The following is a 21,826-nucleotide window of genomic DNA, read 5'->3' as shown; positions in this document are numbered from 1 at the left end:
CCGGGTGATATATCCACCTACACTAATGTCCAAATCAAGTCATTTGTCCTGGCGGCGGCCCCCGCCCCCCCCTGTCCCCCCACAGGGGGGGGGGCAGTCCTTATTAGGTTAAGAGAGAGCCCTGGCTCCTACGCAATGTGACAACAAAACATGAGTCGCTCAGCAGCACGGCAGATGGATATCGAAGTGGACAACCGCTACGACATTTCCCGAAGTCTGATGCGGGCCAGGGCTGCAGCGAGTTGTTATTACCCCCCCCCCTCTCCCTCCTCTTCTTCTTCTGTCGAACGGAGAGAAAAACTCCCTAGCACACAGCTGGAATGCACAATAGCCCGATACAGATATTTCGTTCGTTTTATCGAGAGCGCTCCACTGGTGTTCTGTGCTGCGGGCAGCTTAATATTCATTTAAAATCAATTCTATTGGATGAGCACAGCGTCGGCTGCAGGAGGTCAGCAGCTGATGTCTTCGAGGCGCAGCCAACATTTCCACTCACTGGTGAATGCATTCAGTCGTACTCTGCAAGCTGCACTGATTTACTTTTTACTTACTTCTGCAGAAGTTCTGCCTCAGCACTGAACATTTCCACCCCTGCATTGTGATGACATCATTCCCTAACGAGAAAAACAGCAGTGCCAATAGGCAAATGGGGAAGAATATCCCATTAGCGGGCTGCAGTGGTACAAATGGATTGCTCTCCGCCACAACCGCACCCCACTGTGTCGGCATCAATCACGGGTCAGAGATCAACTCCTGCCTCGATGCCTGCAATAAATGATTCAAAAAATAAAAGAGGCAAGAAGTGAGACGCTGGGCTTTGTGAGCCAGGATGCTGTGTGATGGAATATTTTCCATCCTGTAGCTGCACAGAAGTGCCTGTGTGCGTTTTTTATAGCAGCTTCCTTGAAAGCCAAGAGCGCCGAATTAATAAGTAGAGGAAAATGAACGTCACTAGACCCAGTTTCCTTTGCAAAATATTGATGGTGTCAGCGGATTATAAAAATAGAAATGTTAAGTGTTTAACAGTAAATATACAAACTGCTTTTTCCTAAACTTCATGACTGAGCTATGTATAGGGTTTTTGGATTGGATGTAATATATAATATATATAAACATATATATATTAGGGCTGTCAATAGATTCTTAAAAATCAACTAATCCCACATTTGGAAATTCATTAATCTCGATTAATGAATGTTCTTACATTACATGTCATTTAGCTGATGCTTTCATCCAAAGCGACTTTACATGCAAGTCAGGGTTGGGTGTCTTGCTCAGGGACACTTCTACGTGGCACAGGGATTCGAACCGCCAACCTTGCAGCTCACAGCACATCAGACTGCACCACCATCGCCCTTTTTGTTGTTGTTAATGTTTTTAGACAATGTTGTTTAATTGTTAATGTTATTTTAAACACAAACCTACACACATGTGATAATCATGGAGACAGAATGCTGTGGAACTATGTGGAACACATTGAACTAACGACTCTTCCTGCTGTCCTCGTGCACTTGCTAGCTCCCAACTCTCAATAATTTAACGGCTGTGTCTGGAGTGCCAACAGTCTACTCACATTTATCCGGTTTTCAAACCCCGGTCGTTTAGGGACACAGTGGTGTCCTCTGCAGACTGTGTGCCGCGCAGGGTAACGTTAGATGTTGAGATGGAAGTAGCCCAGCAGCTAGCTTAGCCTAGCAGCTAGCTTAGCCCAGCAGCTAACTTAGCCTAGCAGCTAACTTAGCCTAGCAGTGCTTTAAGTGGTCCGTTTGCCACTCTCTACACAATTCTCCGCTGTATGTCGCGCCTTTGTTTTATTTTACTTCTAATTCAAAAAGCTTTCTTCATCTTGATGTAACTGACTGCAGCTAGCGGCCGTTTCCGCGTTCAACTTCCGGGACCGAAGCTCGCGCTCTTTTTCATGTGTGTTTAGTCGTATCCAATAGGATCAGACAATTCTAAAAAATTATTTCAACTATGCAAATCGGCCAAACAAATGAAGACTTTTAAAGAAAAAACCTGATTTGACTGCTGACGTTCCTCTACCGTGAGACCTGCAGAAAGCCTCCTCTAGTCGTTTTCAGTACTCTATCAACGTGAAACTTGCCTCGCTTACTGTCCAAAAACTACGTTATAATGTAGGTGGGTTTTTGGCATGTTATGTTTTATAGGACTTATAGGGCTGTCAGTCACTTTATTTCAGGCAATTGACAAAATTCAAAGGGTTTTTTGGATGTTATATTTATTTATTTCTTCACCAGTAACAAACTGATTTTTACACATCAGAACACTCTTGGGCTTAATACTGACAAAAAAAAGTTGTTAGTTATTACACTTTTTATCATGCTAGACCAACTGAGCAGAGGCTAAAAAATAAACGGCTCATAGTTGAAAAGATTAACGTTTAATCCAGTGTTATAGAAACAAGTTAACCTCCATGATCATTACATTATAACAGACAGGTTGACATTTATAAATCTTTTTTTCTGAAAAGGGTACAAGAGTAACACAAACAGTCTATCTAAATATCAACAATCTATCCACAATGAATAATCACGGTTCAATGGCAAGTGTTTCTGTGATGGACCACTTCACCTCAGAACAAGGACGGGATTTACTGTGACGTCTGTGAAATCCATGTTTGTACTGGATTTCTTTTGGAGAATCTCAGTCAAACAAAGAAAAACTTTTGTTGATGCAGGTTACAAATAACTTTGGTTCTGTCAACTCCACGGTCTGGAAAAGATTTTAAATGAAAATGTCATTGTAAGATCTTTCTACCGTTCTCCATTTCTCCACGAGTCCTTCTGTTTATGTCCATGTGAGACCTGAAGTAGTCCTAAGCCCCGCCCGCAAATACTTTCATTGGTTTGTCTGTATGTGTATTCGATCAAATAATTGATGCCGATATGTAATTAATGCATTAACTTGCTCGACCCTAGTGTGTGCATATGTATGCATCATCTTGATTGACAATTTGGTCAATACAACGTCCATCAAAGTTTCTCAAAGTCCAAGGAGACATCTTTTTGATTATCAACACATGCCGTTTATAACAAATAAAACAGAAAAAAACTCTTTGAGAGGCTGTTAGCTGCATTTATTTGCTTGAGAAAAGTGTATGAAAAAAAATCTGTGCCTCATGACAACTTATTGTGTATGCATTTGGGTGTGTGTGTGTGTGTGTGTGTGTGTGTGTGTAAACCCCTTTGCCTTAGATAAGGATCTCAGGATCAGTGTGGTTATAATGCCCCCTCCAGTATGAGCTGTGATCCCATTAGCTGGAAACAAAGCCTCTTTACTGCCAGTGATAGGGCAAATCTGCTCCTGCACCAACTGAGGGAGGGAGGGAGGGAGGGGGAGGGAGGCGGGGAGGTACTTCTCCCACTCTCATTTCCGGACTGACCAGCTAGCTCACATTCGATACGTTTTAGGGGCTGAAGCTATTGATCCGTGCGTCTCTCTCCCACCAACACAAACACACCCTTCCACTCACATCTGTTTTTAAGTGCATTAGGTTCCGAAGCCTGTCTGTCAGCACTCACATGTGGAGCCAGCCATTTAGTTTTCCAAACAGACCACTTCACCTCCATTACTGACAGTTGGAGAGGAGAAACAGCTTTTCCCATTTTCCCCTCCAATTGAAAGTGCTTCCCCCTACATAATAGACTATAATGAAGACCAGAACATCCTCCGGCCCTCCTGTGACGCGCTGTTAAGAAACATTTGACCATTTCGGGGTTTGGGGGCAGAGACTACAAGTTGATTTGACTGACATTTGTTAGGGACAACGTTTGCGGATTTGAGCGGGGACAAACCCTGCAGCAGTAGATGAAAGCAGTGGTCTGATATTAAACTACCCCCTCCCTCACCTCCCAACCAGCCTGAATACTTTGTTTACTTTAAATCCACCCCCTCCATGTCTGCCCCCCTTCTTCAGAGATCACATAAGCAAACACTGACATCAATTCCCAAAGCAAATGTTGCCCAAACCATTTGGTCACATGGCTGAGGAACCTGTCCGGGATTTACTGAAATGCATGAAACATGTGGGCTGCCCCGGTGGATTGATGCACAAATGTTGCACTAATGCGACTCTCGAACCTCGAGGAAATGCCTGAGCTGCAATGTAGCAGCCGCAATGCTACATTGCAGCTCAAACAGCCCAGTGGACCCAGTGAAAGGACACGCTTACTATTGCTGACCCCCCCCCCAAAAAAACAGAATTAACCCCACGTAGAGTCATTAGCGGCTGTGAAACGTGGTGGAGTGTTCTGCAGGGCCGCTTACGGACCGACGAGAGGCATCGGGGGGCTTTCTGCTGCGACCTCGTCATGTGAACGGATGACTTACTTATATTAATGCATTCGTTTAAATAACGCCACTGTGGGGGGAACCGTATGATGATGGTGGACCCCCAGCGCCTCGTTGTTCTCGTTTAGCCCGAGGAGTCGCGTGTGCGTTACTGTGTTTGGACAAAAAGAGCCGCTCACCTGGCCAACCTCGACGATTCCTCCGGAGCCGTCGATCCGGGGACGCTTGCACTCCGCCCCGGTCGAGTCCACCAGAGCGGCCGCGGTCTGTCCGTCCGGCTCCGGGTCTCCGCGCTTCATGCCCCGGACGATCGCCGGGGCGACGCCGGCGTTGGGGTGCACCCCGGCCATGGTGTCCAGCTCTCTATCCCGGTCCATGAGACCCCGGGACACAGGCAGCATGATGGATGCAACGTCGGTCGACATTAACATTTAAAAATCGTCTTTTGTCCCCTGCGTTGAGCTAAACTGGAGGATACACTACCTACTCGTGTGCACCTTTTGTGCACGATTTTCTCCTCCGCAGTTAAAATTATCTTGATGCCGCAAAGAAGCCTTTACTGTATATTCTGCTGGGCTTTGATGACGCCCCCCTCCCCCCCTGAATAGTTGATCTATCTGGAAATGTTTTGGCTCTGTGGCGTAACAAATGTAATCTGACCGCCACTGTGTGTTTGAAACAAGTAGCAGCTAATCAACACCGCTTTTTACCTCACTAGCGAACACAGTGGCGTTAAAAAGCCCAGCTCGTGTAAGCTGACCGTGTTTGTATCACTGCCTACCGAAGGCTGCCCAAGAGGCCTACGTTATTTCAGATCATAACAAACCAATTAAACAAACACCGATCAAAAACCTACCGCCAAATGTCCATTTGCCCTCGTGTTTTTCTCTCTCTTTCTCTCTCCGCGAAGAACCGTCCGGTCAGTATTTGTGTTGTATTTTGGATTTAAGAGCGCGACATCAACATCCTACCGCGGACCTCAAGACGAGAAGAGCCTCAACATGTCTTCCTTATTTCCCCGTCTATGAGCCGCGTACCACGGAGCAGAGGTTCACTCAAAGTCAATCCGCGTCAGGAGCTCTCTCTTTCCCCCATGTTAGTCCGCGTTAAAGACAAAATACCACTTATCTCCCTGCCTTTGTGCAATAAACTACTCAACAACCAGACGCACGGAGGGCTGCGGTGTCTCCTTAGTCTCTCTCTCTCTCTCTCTCCTGTCTATAATTTGCTTTCCTCTCCCCGTTTTCCCAGTGCGATCTTGTGGCGTGTGCGTTACAGAAAGGAAACCGTGCTCCCTCCCTCCTTCCTCCCCCTCCTCCCCCCTCCTGGTGTAGTCCTTCCCCTCCTCCTATCTTCCGCTGTCCCTATGAACGCAGAGGCAGACAGCCATGCAGCCTGCAGGATACACGCAGTGTGCCGCAGTGCTTCCATACATTTCACCGGGGGGGGTCGCATGGCCCCGGAGAGACCATCTCTTCCAGTTTCAACCCGGCCATTTGCTCTTGGTATCCAGCGGTGCACTGTAGCTAAAAAATGGTTCAGTTGGGGTTTTTCTTAAAATGGTGTTTTCGGGCTGAACGTTAGTAGTTAAATGGTGGCACAGTGAACACGTTCCTTACCCACTACGCCCCCCCCCCCCCACAACACGGGCCACGGTCTTCACACCAGCCCAGCGGTGTGAGTCATGCAGCATGGAGAACCGTATCTGGCTTTTGGCATTTTTATTGCTGGGATGACACCCAGTGGTCAAAGGCTAGCACGAGAGGGAACCCTCTGGTTGACTTCTTTGAAGTCATTTGAACTTTTGGTTGGGGGGGGGGGGGGTGTTATGCTGTTAGTATGTTTGTCAATATCAATACTAGGTCTATATGAATTCGTACCAGCAGGTGGTACAGTTAGCTTAGCATATGCCTGGTTTTTGTCCAAAGATGATTCCCTTACCTTAAAGACTCTTGTCCTGGAGCTGTGAACCTCCTGAGGTCTCTAGTGCTCCACTCACTGTGAATCACATAAAACAGAACTAGTCATGTTTTACCCTTTGGTTGTTGTACAAACTTCCCTATAGACACTTTGTACTAAGCTAACCAGTCATGAGTTTACTAGAACCATCAATCTCACATGCAATGCACCCCCACCCACCAAACCCTCAGCTTTACTGCAGTGCTCAGCAAGTAGTTTGATTTTATTGGGGGGGACATTACAGAGGCCTTGCTTTATTACTTCGTATAGAAAACACCCTCAGCAGGCTTTATTGGTTTGTCAGGATTATGATAAGTATGGTGTGTATGTAGTATACCATGCACATTACACAGGGTCTGTATTGTGTGAGGGCCAGTTGCTGCAGGTTTAGAAACAAACAGACACGCCGGGTCGTTTAAGAGATTTTATTATTAGGTATTGGACACGCATGAAGGCCTGAAAAAGGACGAGAAGAAAAGAAATGTTTATTAGAAAAGACCAATCGTGTATTTGGACAGAAACACATTAGCACAGCTTACCGGCCCAGCGCAACCAACTTCAACCGGCTGCATATCGTAAACTGAAAAACAGGAAATGGAGATTTTAAATAATTAAAACCCCTCATTACTAAATAATCGCCCTGCTGTCATACAGAACTGCAGCTACTGCGGGCTCTTTTCAGGGAGTAGTTATGATGGGGCCTGTAGCGCTCGTTTCCTCACCGTTACTGGCCAAAGCATCCCTCGACGCACGGCCCGTCACGTGGCGAGCAGATTTCGGTTGAGCACATGAAGTTGTTCTGAAAGCAAAAAGCAGAGCAGGATTTGATGCAGCGGCCAATCTCCTGAGTGTGCAGCGTATTGTGACAAACAGCTGCTGCCAATCGAGATCTGGCCAGAGTTGGAAGTTTACAAAACTGCCTTTTCACATGTGCTTGTAATGAATGCTGATTTAAGAGATACAACTGGAAAAGTTTACATTTTACACAAACTATGCACTCAATAAAAATCTTCATGCTTTTAGATTTACTTTTTTTTTTTACAAAATGAAGACAGGAAGTCTAAAGAATAAAGATCCAATAGCCACTCTAAGATAAAGCTTTCGTGATTCCCAGAAGGCCTTTTCACAGCCACTCTATGCTGCATGGGTTACAGAAACATTATAAGGGAAGCATGTGTTAAGATGTAGCAGACAATTTGGGAAACAAGCCTTTTTTCCCTTGGTATCTATAGCAAAAGTAGGTTGAGAAGGTCTACACTAGTTTATAAATACTAACATTTATACACTTATCCATTAACGGCGTAAAGAAATGAATAAAAATGTCATCCTACCAGCACTTTAATGGATTAAAAAATAAAAAAAAGGTATTAAAACAATATTGAATGGCCCGTTTTTATGTTAAGCAAAGCAAACTGTTGCCTTGCTGTAGCGTCATATCTTTTTTCCAGTGTGGAGGGGAGCCTCATGCACTCTCTCAACTCTGGACAAGATACCGACTTCTCAAAATGTCCAACTTCACCTTTAGAACATGGCTATAAATTAGTGAAAATACCTTTTCCTGGTAGTACGCATCAACCGTCTCGTTCATTTTGAACACTTGAAGGAAATTAATTGTATGAGGACTCTAAAACAAATATTCTCTGCATGAACCACTATTGGTATTGATAAACCTCAAAGGCTTCTTCTCCTTACCTCCTCGTCCGGGTCCCTGAACTCACCATCCGGAAGGAACTGGAAGGTGCTGATGGTGAAGCGGCGCGTCTGAGCTGGAGGAGTGGATGGCCGAGTGTCAGAGAGCACAGCCTGCTCCAGGGCGGGGTCATAGGGGTTGGGACATCTTGGGAGTTTCATTCAAAATCAGTAAGTCAGTTAGACACCAGCACAAAAAAAAGGAAAATAAGATGTTGACGTACCCATTATAGAGCAGTAGCCACACAGCCTTTCCAGAGAGGGGGTAGGCCACACAGAAGTGCACAAGCAGCACCAAGCTGGGATCGGGGGCATTGAGCAGCCGCACTTCCAGGTAGAGGGGTTTCCCCAGCAGCATCTGCAGGGGCGGGTGATTCTGGGGGTAGTAGCTGCTGTATTGGGCGTCTGGGGTGAGAGGAGGAGTGTTTGAATAAAAATGGGAATATTTAGAGAATTACATTGCATCCACTTAAAGCTAGTTCAACAGCTGACCGGGATGGGCTTTAAGCATTTGTGTTGTTGAAAAACACTGGATAGTAATTATATTCAACCGTTTCCATCCCTCTTGACTGGCATTAAACTGCGTCCAACCAAACAATATCTCAAGCTGGTAAAAAATGCATCACAGGTTTTGGTATTAAAATAAACACTACCTTTGGCAAGCCGGAGCTGGACCCCAAACATCCCCTGGGCTGGAACGTTGGGTCCCAGGGTGGGAGTCTTCACCATGTAGCTCACACTAATAGTGCCTGGCAGAAACCTGCACTCCACCAGCAACCTGGGAAATACACACAGTGGTTTGGTTGGATTTACTTTTGGGAATGATTACTACAAAATGTACCCAACATGCACCTGACAGAAGAGTCCCTTGTGATGGTGCCATAGTTGCGGCTGAGTGTCGGAACCTTGTTGATGACCTCCACCATGTAGATCACTGCGTCCCCCACTGTCTGTCAGGACAGAATGTTAAAATGTGGACACTAGCAATACTCATCACCAGACCAGGCCTATAAATCAATAATCTATTAACGGAAACCTGTCCAGACAAGTAATTGTGACTCAAGGCCATTCTGGCCTTTCGATATTTTGGGAAATGTTATTTATCAAAGCTTACCACTCTGCGTGTCCCGCATCCGTCCATTGGGATATTGAACAAGGCGTATTCGGGTGTCACCCTCTGCGGTTTGCAGGTGGAGTTGCCGGCAACAACAAGCAGATCAGGGGAGAGGGGGGGCTCCGTGAGGGAGGCCGGGACGGAGAAGACAAAGTGGCGGTCAATAGTGCACTCTGGAGAAGGACAAACACATGCAGGCATTTAAAAAGGTCAGATGAAAACAAAAAGGTCAGAAATCTCAGGAGGTGATGGATAATGAGACCCAAGGTATCTTGTACCCTTTTTCGGTTCGGAGTCACTGCCAGCTTGAAAAATGCTCCTATTGGGCCTGAATATGCCGCTTCACACATCCAGCAGCTGGAGCGCTTCCATTTCTGAATCCGAAAGCGGCTCAACTGTACTCTGCTAAAGTGGCGTGAACATGCCAGCATGGGACTCAAACTGTGGCTCACCATCCATGGGGTAGTAGCATGTGGGGGGGTTGTTGCTGGAGCAGCAGCCCATGGAGAGGCACTGTGAATTGGACACAGAGCTGGGTCCGCAGGGGAGACGCTGCTCACTGGGAAGGTTGCACTCTAAGGGACAGCATGACAAATGTCAGCCGCATCAGTTAAAATCTCTGAATGGCCAGAAGAAAACGACCCACGGGAACATTGAACAGCCTTTAGGGAGGCGTAAACATAGAATCCATTTACCTTGCCCAGACCCTGGAATGACAACGGGACAGGAAAACTGAGCCTCCCGCCTCCCATTCACAGTCACGTAGACAACAGTGATGATGAACATTTGACCCTTTAAGAGAAATGTGTTTATGCAACAGTTAGTGGGCACAGCAGACTGTCAAAAAGGTCACAGGCACAGTGGGAAATCCGAGTCAATACTTGCCTGCACGCTCATGTGGCAGCGCGAGTGTAACTGGATAATAAGATGGATTTGGCCATCTTTGCCTTTTCTCGCAGAATACCCACAGTGCCGTGGGGCATCCTGGAGACTCATTTGGTTCCCTTTGATGTCTGGAGATGTACATGTGAAAGCCTACATTATTTTTGTGTAGACACAATGATAGATCAGCATAGTAAGGCACATAGTTTAAGTGCAGCGCCGATCTAAAAAAACATGCCTACCTTTAACCCTCTTCCTATTTAACTGTTTGCTGGAGTGGTCCCCCATGAACCACGCAGCCCCCCCACACACACACCTTTAAAAACTATTCCAGAGACAGAACTAGAGGGGAGCTCCACAGTCATCTGGTGGGAGGAGCACAAGACCTTAGGCTTCGGAACAACAGTCGCTCCAACATTGCCGTTGCCGGGAGACAGCGGTGGGGTAGCTGGTAGGGGAGTGTCATGGGCCGGTTGATACGGGCATCGCAGCTCCAGACTTCTGTACTGCCCAATGGAAAGGTCCCAAAACCTCAGCAGTAAGGAAACGGTAGTTGGTGTCTAAGGGGAAAGACAGAACAATACAAATGGCATGAAGTTGGAGCATTTTCATCAGTAGAGTTGCAAATTTAAAAAAAAAAAAAAAAAAAAAAAAAAAAAAAGATTCGTAAATAGGAGCTGCTGAAAAACTGCTTGCCTGGTCCATTTACCCGCAGCACAGGGTCATAAATCACTGTAGTGACAACCCAAGTGGTACAAATTACCAACGTCAGCAATCCAAGATCATTTTGTTCTGTGGCGTATTACTTTTCACTGCATTGAGACATTCAAAGTATTTGGTCTCCCTCTCTACCAACATACATTAGCAGACTTTATGAATGACGCTTGGTTTGGCAATGTGTAAAATATTTCTACCCGCAAAGGGCTGTCACACGGTTTATAAAGAGTACAAGTGGCAGCTAGTGTGCAGTATTCACCAAGTCAAGTTTTTTTTATACACACACACCGGTCATTCATTAAGCGCTTGTTGCTGTAGATATGGCACTCAATTGCACTTCGATACATCACCTCGTTCCTTTAGCTGGAATGGATCAGATGGATGCACCTACTTTCAACGCGTCAGCTGTCAGTATGTGGCTTCATGTTACAGACCGCCATTGAAAATGTTTAGATTGATGTTGTGTCGCTCACAATAGGAAGGACGCCCATGTTTACTTAGCTGTTCATGCCATTCAAAAAACGCTCCTTGCCTTTTCACAGTGACCTCAAATTTTAAAGCAGGGGCGGGATTAAAGTAGAGCAATCATCCGAAGATGACCCATTATTAGCCAGTGACGAAGAATTACGGAGGAGCTCACCAGCAACTGGCTGTAGCAGGCGGGTAGAGGAGAGTGAAGGATTACCCCGTAGCCCTTAGCTGTCTGCAGCGTGAACCCACACACTGGAGACACATCGGGGACGAACAGCCATGTCTTTGTTTGGTCTGATGTTGGAAACAAGCCTTGTTAGATTCATGATATCTACATTTGAGGTGAATGTTGATCTAGTTACATCAATAGGCCTGACAAAGATACCAAATTGTGGATACCGCCATCGGTGCTTGCATCAGGATCAATAAACTTTATCCCTGACAGTCTTGTGGGTCTCTAAAGGGTTGGAATAGTTGGAGCTAAATGCAGGTTTACAGTGACTGCGGTAACATGCATACGGCAATCTGGTTACAAATGTACCATGGTAACCATGCTAGTCAAGTATACTAGCAAGCTAACATTTTCTAATAATCATAAAACAAACACCTGAATGATTACCAGTCATTCAAAAAAGTATTGAACAATTTGAAACGTTGATGGTAGCACTGGAAGGGAAATCAAACTCATTAAGATAAATCTGGAAATCATTAATGCCAACGAGAAGGTTTGGGCAGATCAAATTTAAAAGGGACCGGGAACCACTAAAGCTATCATAAGAACCACGATGGTCTGTATATCCACCTCTTTGAGAATCTGAAAAGCCACATTTTTTACTAAACACTAAGAGCTCTTGAGTTTACAAACACTGACCTTTGACCTGGAGGGTGTCTGGTTGGGCAAAAGGAAGGAAGACAACCATTCTCCCATCTACACACTGTAGCTGGGGGAGCGGTGGTGTGGGTCCAGCTGTGGAACTTGTGGTAGGAGTGATAGTGGTGGTGTGGACCGGTGGTTGATTGTCTGGATACCAGGGCAAAGGCTGGTGAGGTGGATGACCGGGTGGATGGTAATACGGATTATTGGGATGCATGTGAGGATAGGGGCAGTTCGCCTGTGGAGCTACCCTCTCATTGGCGGGCTGCGGAGATGTCAGCACTGGCGGGGAAATGGGTGTTCCTCCGGGAAAATGGCCAAATGGATCGCTGGGACTGTAGTGTTGTGCAATCGTGGGTGGAGGAAGGGAAGGTGGAGAACTGGTAGGATGTGAAGGGGAGGCAGGCCGTACCTCAAGGGCCGGATGGTAATGATAGTGAGGGCCATAAGGGGCAGGGGGATGAAATGCATTGTAGCCTGGGTTCTGTGGACCCAAGGGTTGTTCTGGGGGAGAGGGGGGAGAGGGAGGAGGCGTCAGCGGGCTGGAAGGTTCAGGGGTCCCTGGTGCTGCCGGATATGGAGGGATTTCATAATAATACGGATGATAACTAGGAGTTGCTGGAGGAACCGTAGCAGTAGCAGCAGCTTGCTCAGCTGCAGAGGTCGCAGCTGGTTTTTCTGTCGGGTAGTAGACCGGTAGGTTGGGGTAATACCAACCAGGTGCATATTGAGAAGAGCCAACAGGTAATTCAGGAAGTGTATGTGGACTTCCTGTCACTGGAGTAATGTCTGGAGAGGATGTAGCTCTTTCCACTGCAGGTTGGGGCCGAGTAGGATTAACCTGAGGGTAGTGGAATCCAGAAGAGGGGTAGAAGGGGATATCAAGGACATTAACAGCCTCTTCCTGGGTAGGAGGCGGAGAAGGAGGAGGAAAGGGGGCGTAGGGAAACTGAGGATTGACTGGACAAGAGAGGATGTATTCATGATCATCTGATGCGAGATGGAGACGAGAACCCTTCTGGAAAAATAAAACACATGACATGAATAAATTCACCACAAGGAGTTTAACTGTTATGAAACACAATAAGCTAATGCCGGTGTATGACCTAGCAGACAAGACAATTAGGAGTAGATAGCCAGGAGATTTGTCTTTAAATATTTCCTTTTATGTGTTATATTTTGTGGCCGATACTAGGGCAAGATCAGCAAAGAGAAAACTTGCCGATAATAAAAACTCAGGGGTGCGCTTTAAAATCAGTTTGAAATACAAAAAAGTTCCACATAGTTGCTTTGAATAACTTACTCTTTTAGTGATACACCGAGCACCAAAGGGGATGAAGAAATTACGCTGTCCCGGATGAGAAGGGAAGCTGTACGCACAGTGCTCAGAAACAAACGGACCCCAGCGGTCATTCACTGTAAAGCAGATTACAATTTACACGCAGTCTGTAGATACTTTCTCTCCATATAGTACCATACGATTGCTGACCCATAAATTAAAGCAAGAGCTAATAGTTTCAGTATCTATTTGGTCTAAAGACACTGCAATTAGCCTGAAAAACAATTATGAATTTCTAACTGTATATGGCCATCTTACTCTCATTACTCTTCATAATGTACTATGAACAAACTAATTTAAAGATTTGGCTTGCAACGCTTGTTATTGTATACTACTAAGCCAATAAAAACTAAATACCTATGACCCCTAGTATTTCTACATCCAGCTCCTTCCTAGTAATCTGCACTGCCATGCCGTAGGAGGAGCACAGTACTGAGACGGCAGCGTCTGAGACAGGGGGGTCAAGAGTGGACGCCTGCACCGGACAGGAGAGCTTCAGTGGGACACCCCACCACAACATGGGCAACACGTAACTGCCATTCTGAGGAAGAAAATAAACATTTAAAAAATAGAGGGGGTAGACTATGGACATGGGACAAATTAAGCACTATTGACAGATAATGCAGGTGCTTCTGGTACCTCCCGTGTAATGTAACAAGCATCATAAGGCACCATCATCTCAAAGTCACTCTGTGACGTCCTCACTGAGTAACGGCAGTTTTGAGGCAAATTGAACAGCGAGATGGGAGAGGCTTCCTCTGGGAAAATAAAATGCATGAACGGCACAGTTCACACAGTAACGATCACGTTAAACCCCCCCCCGCCCCCTCACGTTGTAAACACTGGGATCTAGTTTCCTATCGGTGACACAATGCAGATCAGGAATAAAGTGGGTTGCACAAAACCAGCAATTTTAATAGCTGGGAAATATTTATTAGCACAGCGAATAGTTCACACGAGACCAAAAAGTAAAAAAATTCAGCATGTACAGTATAAATTATCTAGATGTAAAATATTCTGCTGCTGCCGTGAACATTTTCTCCACAATTAAACACTGGGCTCAACTGCTTGATAAATTGTATGCAAGTTTCGTGACTGCCCTTGCATACTTGCAGGTATCGGCTGCACCATAATGTCCTTTCCTCCATTAGCAATCCACCAACAGTATGTCTTACCTCTGTCCACGAACAGGTGTTTGAACTCTTTTCCGGAGGCAGTGAAGGTCATGACACTATCGTCACACTGCACCCCTGGGCTCATAGCCAGCCACTCAGAGACGTGCGAGCTGGAGTCAAAGGATGGGCCCAGAACTTTCCCCTGGACTCCATTAACACCTAAAGTACATCAGAGATTGTACTCAAAAGATCGGAGCAAGTCCTGGTCAGAGCACTCCTGCACTGCTGTGAATCAAGTATTGAGTAAAAATACTAGTACCATACGATTAAAAATGTATATTCAAGATTCGGGACGTTTTCCTACACGGACATTATGTACGCAGAATAATATGTTTGTCAGGGTGAAGAAAATTGACCATAGATTTAAAATTCAGTTCAAGTTGTAAAAACTTTCATTCATGACATTTCAGGTAGAAACGGCATGATGGAACTATAAAAGCAGACCTACTGTAGAATAGAAAAGATTAATTACTTTTGCACAGACTTCTATTTTCAGACTTTTAGTCGCTAAACGACGTCGACTCAAATGACATCACTTGGGGCCACGTGTTCACTCAGCGAAAAGCTTACTGGTAGTAGTAATAATAAACAACGGATGGAGTAAGTATATCAACTCTTATTTCTAATTAAACTCGCAAAGTTATCCGTGCATTTGTTGAATTGACGGCGAGGCTTTAACCTGTAAAATCCGCCTGGTATCCTTCTTCCGAGTCGGCGGCCGAAGACCTCGGCTCTGCTCGGATGTTACCGACGGTCCAAGGCCTGCTGCGATGGGGTGCAGCTGTCGGGGGGGCGGCGACTTCAGGCCGAAGCTCCGGGGGACTCGGCCGGTCGGTAGTGCGCGGATTCGGGCTCTGACTGACCCGTTCTCTTGGGTGCCAGTCGTTGTCCCGTTTCATCTCTCCCGAAGCGGTCAACTCGTGACCTTCCGCGCGCTGTCTTAAACTTACCGAGTGACTCACTTCAAACGTGTACACATAAACGGTTACAATCAATAAAAACTGAGTCAATTGATCTTTTCTCTCTTTGTACGACATGTCCGGACCGTTGAGGCGTTCTGCTCGCACGCGCACACAGACCCCAGGTGAAGATGAAGGGGAACAATTAACAGTCATCAAGAATGGACCAATCAAAATACTCCATGGGAGGGGGGGGCGGAATCTAAGGAGTAACAAACGTTCATAATTAAGCACTACGCTTTTTTGTTATCATAATGACACTTTCTGCAATAACCAAGGTCACAGTGAACCTTTTTATATATATTGACAGTAATTTAGGTTTTTCAAATCTCACTCATGGGAAATAAGATAAATATGGTTTTTTCCCCCAGTGTAATGCCTTTTAAAAACAAGATGGATGTACATGATTTGACCAAGTTTATTAAAAACAAACTTATTTATGTAATAATATCAATTACACTGTTCACCGGACCATACCATCCATGTCGTTTTTAACTTGCTTTTAACTTTTACATTATGTGATTATCAATAATCCCTGAATACAAACACACCAGCATACTTTGAAACATGTGTGAGAAAAGAGAAACACACACACACTTAGATCCAGGCAGTAAATACTTTATGGCGCTGGATGACGCTAGCCAAAAGTTAAAGGATAAATTGTGGAAGATAACAATATAACCGGTTTTCTGGTAATTGATTGGGTTATTAATATGAAATATTCACATGTTTTGTTTACTCTTAAGTGAATTAAATACTTTTTAAAATTTATTTAAGAACTTTAGTGCAAAGTATGTTCATATTTATTCATACATTTAATTGAAACATTTGTATTTGTAATACTTAACTGTGGAATTATATATAACAATATCTCAACATCTAATTTCATTAAGATACAATTCTATTGACCAGACATTATCATATTGACTTTTCATCCGGCCCTACGAGTTTGGACAAACCGTCATCCACCCGGTCAAAGTTAGACATCAGATTATTGTCACCATCTTTTCCTGAAAGATCTCATTATTTCAGCAGCAACTACTTCTCCATTACTTCTTTCCCCACTGCACAATGGGAGATAGATTGTATTTTCTAGAGGCCCACATGTTGTGATGGGAATAGAACACTCCAGTGACTCAGATCAGGCGTAACCAGCGCTGCTGAGCACCCACCCACGGTTCTCTGTGAGGATATGACAAACCATCAGGGGTCAGTTATAATGGTCTGACTTCTATTCAGAGTCACTACTGGGAGAAAATACTTCCCTGTCTCTTCCTACGCCCGGTGACAATGATACCGCCCTCCACATGATGATCATCACAGCGATACGTTGATAGAAATGGAGGCTCTAAGAGCACCCAGCCAGCGTTGGTATGTAATACAGAACTTTTGAGAAATGCGCTCACCTCCAAAGAGATATTTAGTTTCAATAGGTTTGATCCACAGATGCTCGCCTTCCACAAAACCTCGGCCCATATTGGGCCTCAGTGGATTACGGCACCATTACATTCAAGTCACCATGATAAGAATCCAATTTTCTGAGAAATTATTATCAAGCTGTCTTTGAAACAATGCACTTCTGTCCGCAAGGTATTTCCAGAGGTCTCAACACAAAAAAAGAGAATTTGGGTGACAAATGTTCCTTTTTACTCAGTCAAAATTACAGTATTAGTGTAGTGTTACTACTTCACTCAAGTAAAGGATTGGAATTATTCTTTTAATTCTGTTAACAAAGTCCTTTTTCAACATATAAACTGAGGAAACTGAGGAAATACAATCCCACCTCCTGTTTCCCTTCCATCGTAGAATCTGTGCATATCGAGCCCTGTAAACTTTGATTCTTGTTTTTTTTTTTACCAACCTCAGATGAGCCGAGAATGATTCCTAGTCTCCAGGTTACCGATTGAATCGGTGCCGTCGACTAATGAGGGAGCGGTCGGCGAAGAAAGCAAAAGGAAGCAATTATGGTATCTACCCTCGCCCCATCTCCTGGAGGACAAAGCAGCCATTGTAGCGCTGGGATCTGGAAAGCCAGTGTGGTTTTCACTGAGGGAGACAAGACGGAGGTAGACGTATGTTCTTTTACTTTTTGTACATTCTACTTCTTTGTAGAAATAAGAATAATAGAATATCCGCTCAAGCTTTCTCTCAGGTGAGACCGGTGATTAAAGGTTTCGCCAAATATGCACTGTCAGCCAAGTGATCCCCTAATAACACATGATTTAACTGTAGCCAATCAAAACATGTCTATTTGACAGTGCATCTTTAAAATAGCAGTTTGCAGTTCAAATGTGACTGTTTATCTAGAAAGTCTAGTCTGTTCATTCACTCCTTTCTGTTTCTGTTGGCAACCGTCGATAACGTCTGGGAATTTTCATTATTCACTCCAACCTGCTTTTTATCAGGGTTAGCATATTTTGCAACCCTAAAATGTTGCACAATTGGACTATTAACAGCTCCTGTAAGTAAAAATCATGTTCCTGTGCAAGCTCATTGTCCCCTTGCAGCTGAACTCAACACTTTTTGTCTGTCGATGGAAGCTTCATCTACACGAGGCAGCGTCTCATTTCACTTTTCACTTGCTTCGACCACGTTGGTGTCAATGAAGGCGTCCCAGGTGTCTGGGACATTCGCTCACTTCTTAATGTCCCATCTTTGGAGGAGTCATTTGTTAAATGAACCGGCAAAATAAGCAGAAGACGCTTATGTGTGTCCAAAATGATATTCCTGAAGGGAGGGGGGTCGCTCACACAGTAGTGCTGTAGTTGTACCAGGATGACACATTTCCTTTAAATAAATCCGCAGGCTGGGGGGGGGGGGGGAACTACAAAGAGGTGTTAAAAACAATCCAAGTATGGAGTGATCCTATTTACGCACCGGTAGGAGACAACCTGGTCTACACATTTCATTGAGAGGGGGGTCGTGGGTGGGGCCTGGTGGGAGGAAAGAGAGGGAATAGAGAGTGGAAACGGGGTGATGTGTGTGCTGGGAATTCAAAGCTGGGTGGGTCCACTCTGTTTCACATTCCCGAAATCACTGCCGGGGCCGCGAGTCAAAGCTCTTTCAGGTAAACTCCACTTTAAATCCACGCTTCCACTCTGCGACGGACAGGAAACACGCATCATCGCTTGACGTTTTTGTTGTGTTGTGTGTAGAAAAAGTTCCCTACAGATTTTTTTTTTTGTTCAGCCGTCGCTCTGAAGAATTGTGCAAATATGCCAGAGCGCATAAAAACTTGTTTGAAAGAACACGCAGCGCTGAACTCTGCGGACGGAGTTCAACAGTGTTCATGTGCGCACAGAGACGAGTGTGTACGTCGCTTTCTGCTGTCGTGTTCTCGCGCGCTTTTCACTGTTGTTGACTATAGTACAGGCCCGTGTGTGTGTGTGTGTGTGTGTGTGTGTGTGCGTGTGCGTGTGTCTGAGCGCAGCCCGTTTGAGGAATGCACGAACACACGCGCCTTTCATGTCGACGGAAACCGATTAAAAAACCGAGGGCTGAAAAACGAGACGTCAAGCAAACAGATACATGTTCATGTGTTCCTCCAAACGTGCGCCAATTCATATACGTGTTTAAAAAAAACATTCAACGTGTGTGTGTGTGTGTGTGTGTGTGTGTGTCCGTCCGTCCGTCTTCTGGGGCGATTTGGGGCTCGCGAGCAACGGCCGTAGTTCACGTTAGTTTTGCGGTGTCGCGCATTTCACGTGGACATCTGGGTGAATTGACGCGCCTACACGCCTCCCCGTCACGTGGGGGTCCGCGTGCTGGGAGCTAAATAACGGCGTGCGTCCTTTTCCCTTCTGGTGTCAGTTCTCAGAAGGCAACGCAATGTTGATGCTGGCTGGAGTCGTTGTTCTGCACATCACCACCATCGTCCTGCTGCTGCTGGCCGCCATCGATAATGCAAGTAGATTATTCTCTTCTCTTAACCCCCCCCCCCGCCCCCCCACGCAGTAAACGGCACTATTGACTGTTCAATGATGGCTTTTTGATCATTTACCACCAACAATTTTAGACTTTCACCAACTCTTATGGAAAAAAAAGAAGTGGATTTATATGTCTATAATAAAGCAGGTCAGAGTGCTATATAATTACTTATACTTCAGTATTAAAATGCTCAATCCAGAAAAGCACGGTGCTGTTAAACAAGCTGGTTGTGATGTCACAATTAAACAAAACATGTAGACTATTTCACAGTTTTAAGGGGAAACATTCAAAATGTGTCACATTTTATTTGCGGTTTCTTTGCATGTAAATAACATGAATGCAACAAGAGCTTGTATGAGATACACAGAGGTTTAAACACTTTATGGGAAAAATCAAACACAATATTTCTTTACTTTTGAAGCAAACAATGGCTGCTTTGATATTTTGGATAACTTTGTTATTCTCATCTTCCTCTATGTCTTCAGGCCTGGTGGATCACCGACACAGTGTCCACGGACTTGTGGGGCAGATGGGAGTTGACAAACTCAATGTGGCATTACACCAACCTGAAAGACTACCCACAGGGTAAAGTGCACATGTTGGCCTGCTCCCACTGGACATTTGTTGTTTTAAGATGTAGAAACAGAAAGGATTGTGCGATTGTAACACCATGTGATGGGTGATTATTGTTTGGATGCTAACAATAATAGAGTAGTTATAATGCATGACATTCGGTTTCTGTGTCCATGTGGGCCTTTCACCGACTCGTCTGTTTTGTCGCCCTGATGCTACAGAATATCTCCAGACGGTACAGGCCACCTCGGTGCTGGCCTGTATTTTTGCCGTCCTGTCCTTGTTTGTGTTTGTGGCTCAGCTGTTCACCCTGCCCAAGGGCCAGAGGTTCACCTTCACTGGCATCCTGCAGCTAATCGCCTGTAAGTAACCTGCAGTCAAACGTCTCACCCGCAGCTGCAAGTATTGATTTCTCCAGGTTTCCTGTAGCGCAGATCTGTACTTTCTGTATGGAGGATGTGTGCTAAACGCTTGACTTAAGGGTTGTTCTGGACATGTGTGCGTGGCTGTAAACCATTAGGACTGAGCAAAAAACAGTGTTTAATTGTTTGACCTTTTTTCCAGAGGAGCAGAGCTAAATAAAGTTGAGATTATTTTTTTTTTCTTTTTTTTGTGACTTCACTTCATTCAAAATGTAAGTCAGCAGGGCTCATGAGCAGCAAAAACAGATTCACATACAGAAGTTCTTTCTCACGTCAGCCATCAAGGTTTAAGTGCTCATAAGGAAGAAAAAACACCAAACATACAGGTTTCTTCTGAGTGAATTATTAATCAACAACGTGTCCGGTTATCGGTCAGCAGCATAGCGCCTAAAAACTCATCAGAATCAGAGTCAAAGCCGGTTATTGCCACGTATGTTACACATAGGGGATAAAGGAGACAAATAGAATAAGAACATGAACACTATAAACCGATAAGACACGTATGTGTTGAGATACGTGACGATGTCTTGGGGCAGTACGGTCCGGGTCAGTGGGGGACTTAGAGTTGGTTTATGAGACTACAGTCTGTATCCAAAACCAAACGGCGAGCTCACATAAGTGATGACTTCCTGATTGCCTGGTCTGCGTCTAAGTAACAACATTTCCCCCCCCCCGTGGCTCCCCGGCAGGTGTGTGTGTAATGATTGCAGCATCCGTCTACACGGCCAAGCTCCCCCCCAGCCAGAGGGAGGGAGGGTACGGACACTCCTACGTGCTGGCCTGGATCTCCTTCGTCCTCACCTTCATCTTAGCCATCACCTACCTCATCCTGCGGAAGAAGAGCGAGTGAGAGGATACAGGGAGCGAGGTCAGGCTTTGGGGTGGTGATCCCGCTTTGAATTAGGGAAACTCAAATAATGACACGTGTCCAGAAATTGGGGGGTGGGGGACTATTAAATCAATGATGTACATCTGCAGCTAGGAAAAGGAGCCATTTGTTTGTTTTAAATACATTAAAATGGAGCTCATGCTGACATTTCATGAAGAATTGAACTTCACTTTTTTACTTCATAGATTTCTATTTGGTTAAAGGGAGAAAAGCTCAGTGTGGGCTAAATGTGACGGTTGTGGTGAGGAGGGTGCAACCTTTTAAAAGTCCTTATTTCATACTAGTTTAACCATTAAATACAACATCAAATGTATTGTCTTTTTAAACGTTACATATACATATACAATTGGAGGATGGTCTGTATCAATTAGTACCGTAGGCTTTTTTTCAGAGTGGATGGAAGTCTTATATCTGCATTAAATATAAAGCTACTGCTAGCAGAGGGATAGCTTAGCATAAACGCTGTCTCACATTCTTTCCATCTAACTATACAAGAAGGAAGGAGAAGACAGAATGTCCAACTAC

The 21,826-nt window shown here is 45.0% G+C and overlaps 3 protein-coding genes across 8 annotated transcripts in view; 1 reads left to right on the top strand and 2 right to left on the bottom strand.

Moving 5' to 3' along the window:
- rbfox2 (RNA binding fox-1 homolog 2) overlaps positions 1–5,697 on the bottom strand; it is a 32,963-nt gene extending 27,266 nt beyond the window's left edge. For 5 of the 6 annotated variants that reach the window (XR_005120270.2, XM_037470998.2, XM_037471000.2 and 2 more), the window contains exon 1: positions 4,491–5,161. Coding sequence is in view for 5 of the 6 variants with exons in the window: in XM_037470998.2 (XP_037326895.1) it covers positions 4,491–4,742 (252 nt within the window). In the remaining variant the exon portion in view is untranslated. The other variant, XM_037471002.2, reaches the window with a different exon arrangement.
- Positions 5,698–6,671: 974 nt separating this feature from the next.
- On the bottom strand, positions 6,672–15,583 carry LOC119217357 (uncharacterized). Its single transcript, XM_037470857.2, has 19 exons — positions 15,211–15,583; positions 14,532–14,690; positions 13,996–14,114; positions 13,714–13,897; positions 13,321–13,433; positions 12,015–13,035; positions 11,313–11,437; positions 10,272–10,515; positions 9,959–10,086; positions 9,769–9,865; positions 9,526–9,648; positions 9,074–9,246; positions 8,812–8,909; positions 8,613–8,737; positions 8,184–8,364; positions 7,963–8,107; positions 6,993–7,069; positions 6,810–6,850; positions 6,672–6,726 (listed from the first exon to the last, which is right to left on the bottom strand). The coding sequence occupies exons 1-17, from the start codon at positions 15,566–15,568 to the stop codon at positions 6,995–6,997; spliced, it is 3,468 nt and encodes a 1,155-aa protein (XP_037326754.2). The 5' UTR covers positions 15,569–15,583; the 3' UTR covers positions 6,672–6,726; positions 6,810–6,850; positions 6,993–6,994.
- Positions 15,584–18,448: 2,865 nt separating this feature from the next.
- On the top strand, positions 18,449–21,782 carry emp1 (epithelial membrane protein 1). Its single transcript, XM_037472742.2, has 5 exons — positions 18,449–18,557; positions 19,301–19,393; positions 19,903–20,002; positions 20,212–20,352; positions 21,102–21,782. The coding sequence occupies exons 2-5, from the start codon at positions 19,319–19,321 to the stop codon at positions 21,260–21,262; spliced, it is 477 nt and encodes a 158-aa protein (XP_037328639.1). The 5' UTR covers positions 18,449–18,557; positions 19,301–19,318; the 3' UTR covers positions 21,263–21,782.
- The last annotated feature ends 44 nt before the right edge of the window (positions 21,783–21,826 follow it).

This window comes from Pungitius pungitius, chromosome 9 (assembly GCF_949316345.1).
Source record: "Pungitius pungitius chromosome 9, fPunPun2.1, whole genome shotgun sequence".
NCBI lineage: Eukaryota > Metazoa > Chordata > Actinopteri > Perciformes > Gasterosteidae > Pungitius > Pungitius pungitius.
This window is presented reverse-complemented; position numbering and strand designations above follow the sequence as displayed.